Below are 16,936 nucleotides of genomic sequence, written 5' to 3' on the forward strand. Positions count from 1 at the left end.
CTCCTACCTAATCTCAAACCACAACAATTCTATAGTCGGCACCATTAGGAAGATTGAGGACTTCCGATGGTTCATATCTCCTTACAACACGCCCACGCACTTGATTAGTACTACTTGCCCATATGTTACATAGAAACCCAAAAACAAAAGAAGAAATTAAAGAGAATGTTGGGGGATTGAGACTTGAGAATGCTTAATATATAACATTTCTCAATATTCCTATTTTATTTTGCTCTTCTTTTTGTACAATAAATGTATCTTTTCTTTTTTATTTGTAATTATGTGTACCCTTATTTCATTTGTAATAATTTTATCCAATATTGTGAAGCATCTTTTGTTGTAATTAGTTTTTTTTTTTCTTTTTTGCAGTAATGGTTTGATTTAAAATGTGCTGATAGGGGTGCAAAGGCGGGCGGTTTTTAACCGCCCGCTAACCGCTAACCGCTATAACCGCCAACCGCCTAACCGCCTAACCGTTTAACCGCATTAACCGCTAACCGCCTAACCGCCATAACCGCTTAGCGGTTAGCGGTTATTGGGTCTACTAACCGTAACCGCTAACCGCTAACCGCCTTTTTATATAATATATTTTTATAATTACAATTATAAAAATATTTATACATATAACATAATCACTTGATCATTAAATCACAATTTTTTTTTAAAAATAATTAAATCACAATTTGAGTATTAATATATTATCACTATAATTTATATGATTATATCATATAATCACTTAATCATTAAATCACAACTTTTTTTAAAAAATAATTAAATCACAATTTGAGTATTAATATATTATCACTATAATTTATATGATTATATCACATGAGATTGATTATTAAATCATTTGATTATATAATAACAAATTATACATATATAATATGACATAACTCATAAGTATACTAATTCATACTAATACAACAATTAAATATCTAGAGACTTATTTCCAATGTATGTTATAAACCTATAAGTCTATATAAGTCTACATATGTATATGAATAATATAAATGTATAATATCAATAGTTAATCATATGATTCAATGACAATTCAAATACTTTATTCAAGACTTCAAGTGAATCATATTATTAATGTACAATGATAATATGATTCGTATAATATCAAATTAAGTAATTGACATTGGATTAAACAATGACCAATGTGTTACTTATAAACATAATTTAAGTATTAATGTATTATCATTACAATTTTAGTAATTTATATATTATCACTATAATTGATATGATTATATCACATGATGACTTGATCATTAAATCATATGATTATATAATAATAAATAATACATATATAATATGACATAACTCATAAGTCATAAGTCTACAAGTTAATCATATGATTCATGTACAATGATAATCACAATTGATTCAATTGAATTAAACAATATGTTACTTATAACTACAAGTCTACAATTTAATTAAAGCATTATTAGATACTTTAGGAATTTAGGATTTAGGAGTTTGAACATTACCATTTACCATTAGATATTAAGTTCAATTCAAAGAAAAAAGATTATAAGTAAATATGATAAGAATTTAAATAATTAATCATATGAATCGTATGATATAATTTAATGAGACTATATGATTATATAATATCAAATTAAGTAATTGACATTAGATTCAACAATGTGTTACTTATAATCACAATTGAAGTATTAATGTATTTTTTGAACATTTTTTAGAAAAAGAAATTTAACCATTTTTTGAAAGAAAAAAAAAAAAGAAAATTAACAATTTTGAACAATTTTGAATTTTATATATATATATATAATTGCTTATAGTTATAGTATATGCATATTGAATAATATAAATGTATAAGATAAATATTTAACTATATGATCCAATTACAATTCCAATACTTAATCAATTATTCATGTACAATGACAATGACAATGTGATTCATATAATATCAAATTAAGTAATTGACATTGGATTAAACAATGTGCTACTTATAACTACAATTGAAGTATTTTTGTTTGTTTGTAAGTTTATAAGATCAACACTTAATCATATGATCCAATGACAATTCAAATATTTATAGCAATTGGGCCCAAGAAGATATTAAAAATACAAGAAAAAAAATGAGGGTAAAAAAAAGCCTAAAAAAAAAAGCCCAATTTTAAAAAAGCGGTTAGCGGGCGGTTATCTATTTCACTAACCGCTAACCGGCCACTAACCGCTAACCGCTAACCGCTAGGCGGTTAGCGGTTGCGGTTAGTGAAATTTACTAACCGCTAGGGCGGTTACGGTTAGCGGTTATTGCCACTAACCGCTAACCGTAACCGCCTTTGCACCCCTATGTGCTGATGTCTTTATTAAAAAAAAAAATTCTTATATTTAATTTTTATATTGAGTATATGTTGTTGTTGGAAAAAAAATTTGTGGCACAAGTTGTTTGGTAGAGAAAGTCTATGTCCAAAAAGTTCTGTTCTTAGACTTCGGACTGATCAGGAGAATTTGATTCCCATGAATTTCCGGGTTCCCACAAAATAACTTCTTTTTTTTGGTAGAAATAGGAATCCACATTAATTTCTTCAGTGTTAAAAAAAAATTACCCTCCTCATCATCTAATATCTCTTTCTCATTATGTCGACCCATCTCCCATCTCCCCTGTTTTTTGGACATTAGATTATAATAAGAATATCCTGATAAACATATAAAATAAATAAAAATAAATAAATAAATCATATTTTTGGATATATACTACGTTTGTAAAGTTCAATTTAAAGTCTGCCATACGTGACCTGAAATCATTCAAGGTTCCTTTCAAACCATTCAAGTAAATATGGTCGACGTAAATGGTGGTTGTATCTACCTACGGCTATACGTACATTTTTTCTTATATTTTCAACGTGAATTACTGTTTTATTTAAAGTCTGTGTCTCTTATACTAATTTTTTTCCCCCCAATATAATTATATAGTTAAGCCTACGATTATGCATTGAAAATGGCTAATTTGTTCAGCCGGTACCAGCAAAGCCCATCGCTGAATCCAATATTACAATAATATTATTGGCATTCCAAGTTTGTCGGACCAATATTGTTTTGGTGTATTTCTAGCTGATTTGGGAAAGCCGGAACCCGTGTATATGGTGGCTATTAGCTAGATGTCGGAAATCATTTATCACACCCATTTTATACTATGTTTATGTGACTTTCTTTTATTTTTTTAAATGATTAAACAAATTAATCTAAACAATGAATTAACTAGAATATAAAACAGTTGCTAAAACACTAGCTTATTTGTTATTCCAGCCAATGGCCAAAAGACCTTTAATCTAACACGTACGCTCCAAGGTGACACTAGAAGCAACATATATAGTGCGCCAAACTTAACAGAAACAAAGGTTGCTGGGGCCAGGGATTGATTGAAGGAGAGGGAAATCAGCGTACGATCACATGATGGAGCAGTTATCTGCTGGATACGGATCGTAGGCGTTTTCATAGACATAGTAGTTGGGATTTGGTTGATATAATTGATGATACACTGGAAACTGTGGCAAGTAGCTAAAACTATGAACTTCCGGTTTTTTCTCCGGCTTTTCTTCCCCTTTTTCCTTCACTTCTTCGACGCTCAATAAGGTGGCAGGGCAAAGCTTCTTCCTTAGCAAGCAAGTCAAGTTAGCCGGGTCAACACCTTCGCCACTCACCACCAACTGATCGTTTTCTGACCCTTGTATTGCCACTGAGCTCACACCTGTAAATAGAATAAACATATATATTATAAGTACCTAGCTCGATCGAGTACTCTACATCTTAAAATCAACCCAATTAAAATATATATATATATATATATATATATATATATATATTAAGTTTGATGGGAAGTATACCATCTGCTGTTACGGCAATCTTCATGGCCTTGGTTCTGCATTTTTCGCTGCTCATTTGCACCTTGATAACTATTTTTTGCTGCAGCATGAGATAAAAGACACACTGTAATTAGGTGATCAAGTTTGAGAAATCACTTGTATTGAGCTTTCTTGGTGTAAAAAAAAAAAAGATTTACGTACCTTCATGTTTAAGAGGAAGCAACAACAATTAAGCAGCGGCTTTCGTCTGATTATGGGCTTATAGCTTAATCGATCTGTGTGACTCTGTATATGGAGAAAAATAAATGGGAAGATCCATTTATAGGCGTGGGATAAGAGGAGGATGCGTGATTCTTGGGTGGGCTCCAGTCTCCAGAAAGTCTATTTTACGCGGACAGCAAAAGTCTATTGACTCAGTCCGTTGACCACGTGTCTCACATTTCCCTTTTGAAAAAAAAGAGTTTAATTAGATTAATGATTAAAGATTGTGTAGGATTTGGAAAGTAAGATTTTAGGAAAGGATGATGCTCTGTTCGGGAAATTTACTTGTAAAAAAATTATTGACGACCATATATCTTGTTGATTTCAAATAGCGGGAATCCAACTTACATGGATGTCTTCAATAATCGTGGCAAGGTATTGTCAGTTATTGTACGGAACTCATTAAGGGGGATTAAAATTTCAGTAATTTGAATAGTATACCGTCTTGTATGAAATTTACATGTTTAAATAAATTGTAGGTGATTAGTCCCATGGACATGGGCTCTCTCACATGCATGTACTGCATGCCCAAATAGCTAGATAATTACTCGAGATTCTATAACCCTAGTCTCATATTGAGAATATGAAAAACTCGCATATAGTAGTGAGTATTAATTTATTTTTATATTTATAAGGTCCCGTTTGGTTTGCAAAATAAACTTTTGAATTGGACTAGCTAACATTATGTAGAACTAGTCATTTGTTTGATAACACTCTATTCTCATGGGACTACTAATCTCATACACACAGGGTTAGCTAAGCCACTCATTTTTGAGTGGCTTAGCTAATCCTTTTCTGTGGGATTCAATTAATTGTATAAATTGCTACAAAAAACCCCACTTGATATATATATATATATATATAGAGAGAGAGAGAGAGAGAGAGAGAAATGTAGAAGAATCAGAGAGATAATTAAATTTAATCCCATAAGTGAAGTTTTTTGTGGCAATTTATACAATTAACTGAATCCCACATGAAAGGATTAGCTAAGCCAACCGTTTCTCTTTTCTTTGTCTCTATATTTCGTTCTCTCTCTTTTTTCTATCTCTCTTTCTATTTTCTTTCTGATTCTTCTGGTACAGTTTTTCTACAAGTGCAAACAAATTTTTTTTTTCCCTCTATGCCATCTCTCTTCTCTGTACCTTTTTTTTTTTTAATTTTTAATTATGTTTTTTGATTCTCTGTACCGTTTCTCTCTAATTTTCTTCTCCCCGTTTCTCTGTTTTTTTTATTTATGTACTTTTTTTTTTTTAATTTTGTTTCTCTGTATCTCTTTTTTCTCAATTTTTTTTTTTAATAATTTCTTTGACGGAGAAACAGAATTTGCAAGGTTTTTATAAAATACAAATATATAATCTATTTTTTTGATTTCTTTTGGTTCTTTGTACATTCTCCAACTATATTTTTTTGATTTCAAGATTGAGTTTGATTCAGTTTTCTCCAACTATATATATATATATATATATATTTTTTATATAAATAATTTTGTAGCATAATTGCCAAAAAAAAAAAAAAGCCACATACCTGACATAATTAAGAACAAAAAAGAAAAATAAATTATCATAAAGTTATTTATTTATATATATATATTTTTTTTTTAAAAAGAATGAAAGTTCTTAATAATATAAATTGTATTTGTATTATAAGGGTATTTTTGAAAATTTGATCACAATATGATTCTATTCATCAACATATTGCATTGTACCAAACGAAAAAATATGATTAGGTAGTCTATTCCAGAGTTACAACCAAACAAAAGAATAAGAATAGTTAATCTATTTCACACTCTTCTATTTTCAGTAATAGTTAATCCTTGTCTAATGGACTATACATTTCACGAATCAAACGAGGCTTAAATGTTAAGTACTACGCGCGCGCACATATATATTCTAAATCAACTAATCCTTACGAATAATGTGGCTAATACTTTTTCTCATTTGGTTACAAATGTTGTCAAGGTTCAATAATTGCAATTTATTAATAATGATCTACAACCAAGCCATCTCCCAACTTCCTTCAATAATTGCAACACATTCCACCTACCTAGTAAAGAGAGCTGTCACAATTTAATTAGCTAGTGATGTTGATAATACAAGTTCTATTGGATGTATACTTTTAGTGAGGTAGACCAATATTGCTCTACTTTATGGAAGATATATATATATATATATATATATATATATATATATATATATGGATCTTTCTCTATGTGCACGCTCCTGCACTATCTTTATTATCTTAAATAATTAAATTTATTAGGTTAAAAATTTATTATAAATGTGATTTAACATACTCTTCTTGTGCTCTACTTTATCCTTCATTTCAATTAAAATAGTCAATATATAAAAATTTTAAATTTTAATTTATTTTTTCTTTGAAGTAATTTTTAAGCTCTTAGGAAGTTGATTTAACATGAAGGAATTTCACTTGTTGATCGAGCTCGTTCTTTTTGCTGTTACTTTCTAGAACCCAAACAATATATGATTCTAATTAAGTCACTTTAAATATATATGTAACAGACATGAGGATTTCTTATTATTAGAGTACTCATCATCATCATTAAAGAGAAAAACATTGTAGACCTACCTATTACAAAAAGTTTAAGATTAAAGGATCAACTTTTACAAAGCAAATGAACCCCACACGTCTCGATCTTTTTTTAAGGAAAAGTTACGACACATTCCAAAGAAGAAATGCGTCCTCGGACAACATGTTCGAGGAACAAAGCAAACAAATTAAACTTAATTAGGATATAATTAACATGTCAGTCCTGGTGGCTGGTTGACAAGTCAGACAAGGGCCCACACTGTTGTTGACTCCTATAGACACGAGCAACTAGTGTTCATAGTTATCTATGTGCACTGAACATGAAAATGATCTCCTCGATCGATCACTCTTTCTGTCTGCTTGCAGGAAATTATTTGGAAGAATCCTCCATATATATATATCGTGGACCAAACATGATCCAACGCCCAAAACAAAAAGTAGACATGATCGATCTAAAGTCAAAGATTTCAAACTAGTGTATCATGGTCTTCCAGTAGTACTCTCGCATATGTACTACTGAAAAGCTTCATTGTTGGAAACAGCAAGTGGTTGGTTGGTTCCTAATATGAAAGCAGAAAAATTCTATAGTCATTGCAGGAAGATTGAGGACTTCAGATATTTAACTCTTAAAATAATAATATTAATAATAATACATTATTATTTTACCTAATGCGACTATGCAAGGACCCAGACAGACATCAACAGTACTCTGATAGAATTCATAAACAAATGCGAAAATAAGATAAAAGCATAAATAAAATAAAATAGACACAAAATATTTTACATGGTTCGGTCTATGACCTACATCCCCAGATAAAACTCAAGGGCTACATTAAGCTCTTATTGAATAAATTGTTTACAATACGGAATGCTCTATTTATATAACTTATACATAAATATAATCTTAATCAAATCTCCTAATTTAAGGTGATCAAATCATAATTATATCGCCTAAATTAGGCTAATCTAATCTTCATCAAATCCCTAACTTTAGGGTTATTCAAATATACTCTAACATACTCTTTCTCAACCCCGCTACAACACGAGCGCATACTATATATATATATATTACTTGACCATATATATATGTAAGCACTTAATAATTTAAAAAAAAAAAAAAAAAAAAAAAAAAAAAAGAAATCTCCTTATATTCCTATTTTGTGTTGCTGTTCTTCTTGTACGCAGAATAAATGCATCTTTTCTTTTTATTTGTAATTATGTATACCCTTGTTTCAGTTGTATTAATAACCAATGTGAGATTGAGTACGACATTATTTATTGTAATTTGTAACTAGGGTTTTTTTTTTTTTTTGCTGTAATAGTTTGATTTAAAATGTGCTGATCTGTTTTATTAAAAACAAATCTTATATATATTTTTATATTGAGTAGATGTTAGAAAAAATTGTGTCATAAGTAGTTTGCTAGAGAAAGTATATCTCAAAAAATTTCACGTTGAGATTCAGGGCTTTCTCAAAAAATTTTAATTTGTTGTTTTTTTTTTTTTTTTTGGTTAGAAAATAGACTGTTTAAATGTTAGGAAAAGTCCGTTACAAGTTGTTCATAACATAATACAATATTTATGTATAAAAGTATGTTGTTTGAAATGTTTTTGATTCGTGTAATAATGCTTAATTAAGCTTAATTTAGTCTCTCCCGGCCCCTCCAATCTGGCCTACCCAAGAAAAATTTCTTGACTCGGCCACTACATAACTCGTTAATTAGATTCCTATGAATTTGAGGGTTCCCACAAAATATCTTCTTTTTTTTTTTCTTTTTTTTTTTTTTTTGTGGAAATAGGAATCCACAATTCTTCAATTAATGTTAAAAATACCCTCGTCTAATTAATATCACACAAATGAAATTTATTTCGATCTCTCATAGTCATTGTGCCGACCAATCTCCCACCTCCCCCCTGTTGTGGTAGTTGGGGAAAAAAAATCTTATTAACCCGGAGAATAAGGCAAATTAGAAAATTTTACGTTCAAAGGATCGGAGTACTCCACTACTCCTCCAATGAAAACATTAAACATTAATGTTTAATATCAATATCAATATATATATATATATATATATATATTATAAGAATATCGAGATATATATATTAAATTTTTAGAGTCAAACTAATAATTAGTACGTGCAAAGTTCGAGTCCTCTTATACATTCAATATTCATTCAAGGTTCCTTTTAAGCCATGTAAGTGAACATAGACGTTGGGTCTAAGGCTACATTTTTTCTTATATTTTCAATTTGAAGTCTGTCTCTTAAATTATTTTTTTCCTTGGCAAATAATATGTGCAATATAATTATTTATTTAGGCATGCGATTATGCCTTGAAAGTGATTGCGTAATTTGTTGAGCCCATCGCTGAATCCAATAATTAATTCGCATATATACCAAGTTTGTCGGACCATTGTTTAGGTGTATTTCCAGCTGATTTGGGAGATCGATCGAGCTGGAACCTCCTTGCAATTGTAAGCTCAAGGATACGTTTCAACAAGATTCTAATCAGTGAAGTGGCTAGAATCTAAAAACAGTAGCTTATAATTCATTATTTCAACCATTAAATATTGGCCAAAAGATGGCCAATCTAAAAAGAACAAAATTATTCAACGATGGATCTGGATCACATGATGGCGCAGTTAATTGGATAGGGATCGTAGATGACTTGATGATGATAGTTGGGAAATGGTTGATAATATGCAGGAAACTGTGAAGAGCTGACAACACTTGCTGAAGCATCCGTCGTCTCTTTTGGAGTATCTGCTTTTTCCATCACTGCTTCTTCAACGCTCAATATGGTGGCATAGCAAAGCTTCTTCCTTAGCGAGCGGGTCAAGTTCGCTGAGTCAACACCTTCCCCACTCACCACCAACTGATCCTTTTCTGACCCTTCGATTGCCACCGAGCTTACCACACCTGTTCGTAGAATAACATAACACATATTATAATAAGAACCTAGCTCCATTATCCAGTACTCTACTTCTTAAAAAAAAAAAAAAAAAAAAAAAATTAAACAAATTAAACAAATTACGTACCATCTGTTGTTGCGGCAATCTTCATGGCCTTGGTTCTGCTTTTATCACTGTTCATTTGCACCTTGATAACTATTTTTTGCTGCTCCATAACATAAAAAAGAAAAAAAGAAAAAAAAAAGCATATTATATATTTAATATTTAGTTTACTAAGCCATAAGCTTTAATTTGTTGCATGTTTTAATTTCTAGAAGTATAAATTAATTAAGTAAAATCAAAGTTTCACAATTCGCTTGTTGTATACATTAATGTAGCAGGTGTAATGATTCTTACCTTCATGTTTTAGAAGAGGAATTAGAGGAACAAGAAAGCTAGAAGTGGCTTTTTCGTGGGAGAACTCTTGGGAGCTTGATCTGTGTGCATGGGGAAAAAAAAAAAATAATTCAAGGTTCATATTTATAGGCGTGGGATAAGATCGAGGAGGATTGATGGTTCTTGCTAATTGGGCGCCAGGGTGAGAAAATATATTTTACGCCTACCAGAAGACTATTGACTTAAGGATGTATGGTGAACGCGTCTCACGTGTAGTTTTAAAATGAATGGTTGAGATTGTAGGATTTGGGATGTATGATTTAAGTAATTAAGGATGCCTGCTCTAGAAATGATTTTTTTTTTTTTTTTTTTTTTTTTTAATGTGTCCACACAAGGGAAGGAGGATGGGAGATTCGAACTAGTGACCTCTACTTCATTAGGCGTGATCTACAGCTGATTGAGCTACCCCTTTGGGACTTTAGAAATGAAATTAATGTTCGGTTATATTATGTACGTACATTAATTGTATTGTGGTCACATATTGATTATTGTATGTCTTTCTATATTAATTTTAGAGGAATTAGCTCATATATATCATGATATACTACGTACAAGCTAGGGTCAGTATTGAGAGCTAAGCCAGATCATCATGTTTTCCCCAAAATTAAAGAGAAATAAATCATAATATTTGATAAACGTCATAAATAGTTTTTGTTATTTTTTGTTGCCTCTATACCAATTAAGATTTCCCTAGTCTCTTTCTTTCATTGGAAGAAATGCTGCCAATTTTTGACCCAAATTCAAAACGAAATTAAAGGGTTCAAGTTGAAGAGTATGACCCGTTTGATTAAATGGGTTGGGTTAGGGTTGGCCAATATAGTGTTATACACATACATCAACACAATCCAAACTTGACACGCAACTTAATGGCTAGCTAGCAATTTTTAACATGATCCGTGAACCTGATATGAATCCAATATAAAATTAAAGGGTTGAGGTTGAGAGATTTGACCAATTTAATTAAATGAGTCGGGTTAGTGTTAACCTATATAGTCTTATACTCATGTCTTGGCACGACCTAAATCCAACACGTAGGCTAACATGAATTACCGGCCAACCCTAATTGGAAGTCAATTGCTAGCTTCTCTTGTTCAAAGCTTGTAATTTCTTTGAAATTTCCCCATATAATAATCTTATTGCAACGCGTCTTTAGTTAAGGAAAAAAGGAGCATGATCACTTTGAGTAGTAAAGTCAAATGATCATGATGGATATTTGAGTTGATATTTCATGCAAGATTAATTCGCGCGAATGTCCGCGCCGTTAATTACGCTCGAGAATATGTTCCCACTTCCCATTATAAATTCATTTTTTTCCCACTCGTGCTTTGTTTTGATGTCATGAATCTTTGTCAGTAGTTAATTTGGCGATATTGGAATTAAAAACATAGACAAATTAAACAACAAAAGACTTTTCTTATTCAGCTTTCAATAGTTTTTGGAACGACTGAAACGTACACTTTTGCAGTACTATAATAAATTAAATTAAAGAGACCCTTGATGCAACAGAGGCAGTCGGAGTCCTCTTGGGTTAAAAACAGACTGGATAATATTTATTGAATATATGGCTCTCTAATTTCACCACTCTAATTTATTTCCATAGAAAATTAGTTTTTACTCTCATTACTAGTGACTAGATTTTGGTTGAAACAAAGGTGAAAAGACAAAAATACCTTTCAAATATAATTAATTGTGGGGGAAGATGAAAAATTCTCTGGTCAACACTTTCAGTTTGATCTTGCTACTAATTGTATCAAGAATTAATGCATCATCACAAGATTAGGTTTGGTGATCAGTGGACCATGTATACTATGTATCATGCATGTGTGAGTCCAATATTATTCTGGTCCTCGTACTTCCAGAAACTTGGACAATTTCAAGGCAAACTAACGCCAACCCTTCAATATATTCTTATTTTGCTATACAAGTGGACATTTTCTATAAGTTTATAAGCACCGAAAATGTGAAATAAATAGTAAATTAAAAAGATGCAAATGGAAAAAGAGTGGACGCGTAATGCGTTCATATGTGAAATATTTTGTTAATTTGTTGAAGATGCAGGGTGGGTTAGAACTTAGAAGTCTTCCTCCATCTCTCGCAAACACTACGTACCCATCAAAGACTCAATTCAAATAGACGATTAAGATTAATGCATGATTGGCCAAGTGATCAGCAACTTATTAAATAAATTAATAATAAGGATGTACGGCATATATAGGTGCCTTAGGTTTTCTATAATTAGAAGACTTTTTCTTTTTTTAGTTTGACTCCTTGGCTTTGTCTCCATTTATCTTTTAATTGTAAGCTTTCTTTTTTCTTTGCAAATACTTTCATTCGATCAACTGTTCTAGTACTTAACTTACAGTTTCTCACACACACCAGAAAATTACCCAACTAGATTGAATTTTATGGGTGACCAGTGACGATAGACCCAAGTGGTAGGGGATGATCATGTACGTACAATGATTTTGATTTGGCGTTTAGTTTTGTGATTATATATTTTAACCAACAATTAATAATTAAGTGTCGCCTAGCACAATTCAGTCTTCTAATACATTTCGTCGATCGTTGACAGAAGATCTTTTTTTGTTCAAGTCCGACAAAGGGCAATTAGTCAACAAATTTTGTGGGCTATAAAAGTCACACGATCTCTCTCTCTCTCTCACTCTCTCTCTCTCTCTCTCTCTCTCTCTTTGTCTCTTCTCTTTGCTTGCCAGCATCGTTAAATGGGATCAATGTGTTTATCTTGCAAGCCATTTGGGTAATTAATTTGCAGTCTCTTTATTCATTCAAAGAAAATAAAAAAAATTGCAGTCTCTTTCAAGATTCTCAAAGATCTTGAGAAAATTCTTTTATTAGATATTCCCCTATTATTTGAGGATGTGGGAATATCGATCTAAGAATGCTAGTTCGGATTAATTTTCACAAAACGTCATTATTCTCTTCTTTTTTATTTATTATTTTTTTTTTTTTATGTGGGTTAGCAAGAAAAATAAATAAATAAATAAAAACATCATGCACGTACAGAGTCGAGGACTCCCCACCAACTCGAAAAGCAACAATTTAACAGCCCTAAGACTGATCGCCAAGTGCTGTATATTTTGTACGAAGCTAGTGGACATTCTAATCTAATTCATTTTTATTTATTTTTAATCTTAGAAGCCCCAACATATCTTAGGAAAAATAATTCAGAATCCTCTTGTGCTTTTTTGGATTTTGTATTTTTTGGAAAGGCCAAGCTTGGCAGCTTATGCAGTCTATATATTTGACATTATAAAGGCTTCTTATCAAAAGGAGTATCTCTTTCTCCTTTCCTTGGCTTCTTATCATCATTACCCAGGTTTTTCTTTCTTCCCCTTCGTTAATTTTTGCGAGCCACTAGCAGGCCACCCCTACTCTTATTATATATTATTTTTAAAAAAATATTAGGTTTTTAATTTTTTTAGTTTTATATTTTTAACATATATATATATATATATATTTATTAAAAGTGGCAAGTGACACGTATCATCATTTTATTGGTACTGATGTGGCACACTAACGGACTCTGTCAAGTGTTTTGATGGAATTTGATTGTAGGGATTAAATTGTTATTTTGACTTACCACAAAGACGACTTCTGAATTATTTTTTATATTACAGAAAGCGATTTGTAATTTAGACCAATTATAAGAGCAAATTTTACAATTTTATAGGTATATATACACTTGATGCGTAGAAGCAAATGCAGCAATATCCCATTGAACGTAGAAGCCAATTCACTTGTTGGTTACATGATTTTCACCCTCTTCTTCAACTGGCTCCCTGGCATTTTGGAAGAAAAAGAAAAAGACAGCAAAGATTTAAGTAATTCGGCTTTAAGAATCCAACTCTACATTTTGTCTTGATGAGACCGGATTGTTGTTGAGGTTTGTTAGTTACCTCTGTTTGATTATTGAGTTGTAGTCTTGTAGACCCTGCTTGAAATATATAAGTTTCTATATTTGAAATACAGAGGCTTGGTTTTGAGATATGAGGCCTTAGATAATGTCTAAGATGGTCATTTTGAAATTTCAGAACCCTTAAAAGAGCCGTTTTAGGGTTAGAATAGGTATTTTCGGAGTTCTTGAGTGTTCGAGACAAGCTGAGATCAATCACAGCCTTGTTAGGATTCATTGGACTCAGCCAAGATAAATCTCAAGCTGTCAAGATCGATCTTGCCTCAACCCAAGATCGATACTTTAGCCATAATCAATTATGCCCTATTCTAGCACCCCATCTTTTCAATTTTTGGGTTCTACGATGGGTGTTTGGTCCAACAAAACCGTCTAACATTAGGGTTTTTCATAGAGAATATTGTTTAAAGTGTTCGAGGACGGTTCTCAATGTAATATCTACGATCAATGTGAATAAAGCTCACATGGATATGGTTATCTTCTTTTTTACGGCATGATATTTTGGTATACGAAACATGCATATTTATTACTTGCATGAAAACAATTTGTAACAATGCGAACTCAACTTTATTAATATGAAATGTTGGAAATGTACGAAACTTTGTTTAAGCATTTATCATTGATTAATGCATGTAAAAGATTGAAAATAATTGTATCGTATGATATGAATTTTAGTCATGGGGCTACCATTATACTCGCATGACCCCTATGGTCCAAATTTATGTTTATGTTTATATTTTTACCACTCGAATTTAATGTAACAGATAAGTCACCAACACCACCATGTGTGGATGGTGGTCACAATGGAACAACAATATCATTAGTTATGTGCGCTATTCGGGGTCAGACCCAATCAAACTACTAGTTAATGATGATTATTATTATATTTATTGAGACATCAGTGTGAGTTATTTGGAGTCGGACCCAATCAAACTACTAGTTGACTGCTAGGGCTGAGCAAATTCACCAATTAGCCGACAACCGACCGTGTTCCAATCGTAATTGCCCCGACACTGACTACCGACCGGCAGTAAACTTTTAAGATTTCCGACATTGTCGGTTTGGTAGGTGGAAGAGCTTTTACATAAGTCGGTTTTCGATCGACACCGAACCGACAATACCTGTCAATACATATAAAACGCATATCCTTGATGAATCAACTGTGACTCTACGGCTTAGAAAAAAAAAAAAAAAAACTGTTATTATTTGTATTATTTTATTTCTCACTTCCCTAAATAATGTCTACTTTTCATGCCTAATTCTATTCCCAAGACTCCAAGATATCATCTCCACCGTCCATTTGTTTAACCTAATAAAAAACAAAATATCATTCATCTTCTTCTCCAGCTATCTTCTCCTTCTTTACAAAAAAGTTTCATACGTTAAAACTTCTTCCTCAACTATCTCGATAAAATGGGCGGACGACAACAATATTTATACCGAAGTCCATTTTGACTTACCAACCGACATCTTAACTGACTTATCGGTTACAGTCGGTGATAAAACAAAAGCTTGGGGAAGAAGTCGGTGAATTTACCGACTTTACCGACTCTAGGACGAAACAACAAATTTTATTTCAAAACCAACCGTAAGTTACTGACCGACGCTCACCCATATAATGACTGCTATTATCATACTTACCGAGACATCGGTGTTGTAACATAGGCCTCTGTCGAGTACGCATAAACCTACTGCTAACGAGGTAATTAAGGACACGAATACAAGTGGGACGTGATCTACTTATTATGCAGGCAGCAGGAAAAGATTTGGAAGAATCCTCGAAATTAATGATGGAGCTACAAGATCTGACTCCAAAAAGAAAAGGTTGACTTGATCGATTCCGACGTCCAAGCTGTCATATTGGACCTCTTCCTCTGCAGCTAGCTAGGAAAGAGGAAGTCTGGTTCTATACTCGGAGAGAGGAGAAATGCTCTTTTCATTCTCCTCACCTTCTTCTCACCATCTCCTCTATCTCTCTTGTATTTTTTTTTTTTTTTTTTTTTTTTAAAAAATCAAGATATTAAAAGAAGGAAGATGGTGAAGAGATGGTGAAGAGATGGTGCGGAGAATGTGTTGTAGCAAGTCTCCTCGGAGAGGACTTGAGATGGTTCATATTCAAGGACCAGTCTTCCTCGACCCCACTTGCCCCTTACAACACGCCCACGCACTTGATTATAATTACTATTACTACTTGACCATATGTTGCATAGAAATCCAAAAACAAAAGAAGAAAGAGAACGTTGGGGGGGGTTGAGACTTGAGAATGCTTAATATATAACATTTCTCAATATTCCTATTTTATTTTGCTCTTCTTTTTGTACAATAAATGAATCTTTTTCTTTTTTATTTGTAATTAGGTTTTTTTTTCTTTCTTTCTTTCTTTTGCAGTAATGGTTTGATTTAAAATGTGCTGATGTCTTTTATTAAAAAAAAAAATCTTATATTTTTTATATTAATATTGAGTAGATGTTGTTAGAAAAAAATTTGTGCCACAAGTTGTTTGGTAGAGAATTTAGTCTTATGTCCAATACTCTCCTCATCTAATATCTCTTTCTCATTATGTCGACCCTTCTCCCATCGATCTCCCATCACCCCTGTTTTTTGGACATTAGATTATAATAAGAATATCCTGATAAATATATAAGGCAAATTCAAAAAAAATTACATGACCTTAAATCATTCAAGGTTCCTTTCAAACCATGTAAGTAAATATGGTCGATGTAAATGGTGGGTGTCTATACGGCTACATTTTTTCTTATATTTTCAACATGAATTACTGTTTTATTTAAAGTCTCTGTCTCTTATACGAATGCTTTTTCCCTTTGTAAATATGTGCAATATAATTAGATAGTTAAGCCTATGATTATGCATTGAAAATGACTAATTTGTTCAGCCGGTACCAGCAAAGCCCATCGCTGAATCCAATATTACAATAATATTCTTGGCATTCCAAGTTTGTCGGACCAATATTGTTTTGGTGTATTTCTAGCTGATTTGGGAAAGCCGGAACCTGTGTATAT

At 31.9% G+C, this 16,936-nt stretch overlaps 2 protein-coding genes across 4 annotated transcripts; both read right to left on the minus strand.

Moving 5' to 3' along the window:
• Window positions 1–3,261: 3,261 nt before the first annotated feature.
• LOC132176369 (heavy metal-associated isoprenylated plant protein 47) lies at window positions 3,262–4,107 on the minus strand. 2 transcript variants are annotated; one of them, XM_059588556.2, is made up of 3 exons: window positions 4,035–4,107; window positions 3,855–3,933; window positions 3,262–3,718 (listed from the first exon to the last, which is right to left on the minus strand). In XM_059588556.2, exons 1-3 carry the CDS (start codon window positions 4,038–4,040, stop codon window positions 3,417–3,419), a joined length of 387 nt encoding a protein of 128 aa, XP_059444539.2. In that variant the 5' UTR covers window positions 4,041–4,107; the 3' UTR covers window positions 3,262–3,416. The 2 variants fall into 2 exon arrangements, with proteins under 2 accessions (XP_059444539.2, XP_088370678.1); XM_088514552.1 differs by lacking the exon at window positions 4,035–4,107 and having other exon boundaries at window positions 3,855–3,942.
• A 5,157-nt stretch (window positions 4,108–9,264) lies between these two features.
• Window positions 9,265–10,001, minus strand: LOC132174625 (heavy metal-associated isoprenylated plant protein 47-like). 2 transcript variants are annotated; one of them, XM_088514553.1, is made up of 3 exons: window positions 9,947–10,001; window positions 9,677–9,755; window positions 9,265–9,557 (listed from the first exon to the last, which is right to left on the minus strand). In XM_088514553.1, exons 1-3 carry the CDS (start codon window positions 9,950–9,952, stop codon window positions 9,265–9,267), a joined length of 378 nt encoding a protein of 125 aa, XP_088370679.1. In that variant the 5' UTR covers window positions 9,953–10,001. The 2 variants fall into 2 exon arrangements, with proteins under 2 accessions (XP_088370679.1, XP_059442241.2); XM_059586258.2 differs by lacking the exon at window positions 9,947–10,001 and having other exon boundaries at window positions 9,677–9,764.
• Window positions 10,002–16,936: the final 6,935 nt, after the last annotated feature.

The sequence above is a fragment of the Corylus avellana genome, chromosome 3 (genome assembly GCF_965113065.1).
Source record: "Corylus avellana chromosome 3, dhCorAvel1.hap1.2, whole genome shotgun sequence".
Lineage (NCBI taxonomy): Eukaryota > Viridiplantae > Streptophyta > Magnoliopsida > Fagales > Betulaceae > Corylus > Corylus avellana.

Bases quoted from the DNA above. Each gene is read 5' to 3' on its own strand.
- LOC132176369 (XM_088514552.1), bottom strand. From the start codon at position 3,942: ATGCTGCAGCAAAAAATAGTTATCAAGGTGCAAATGAGCAGCGAAAAA. The intron at 3,719-3,854 runs GTATACTTCCCA...TTCTATTTACAG, and splicing joins GATTGCCGTAACAGCAGATG to GTGTGAGCTCAGTGGCAATA.
- LOC132174625 (XM_059586258.2), bottom strand. From the start codon at position 9,764: ATGGAGCAGCAAAAAATAGTTATCAAGGTGCAAATGAACAGTGATAAA. The intron at 9,558-9,676 runs GTACGTAATTTG...TTCTACGAACAG, and splicing joins GATTGCCGCAACAACAGATG to GTGTGGTAAGCTCGGTGGCA.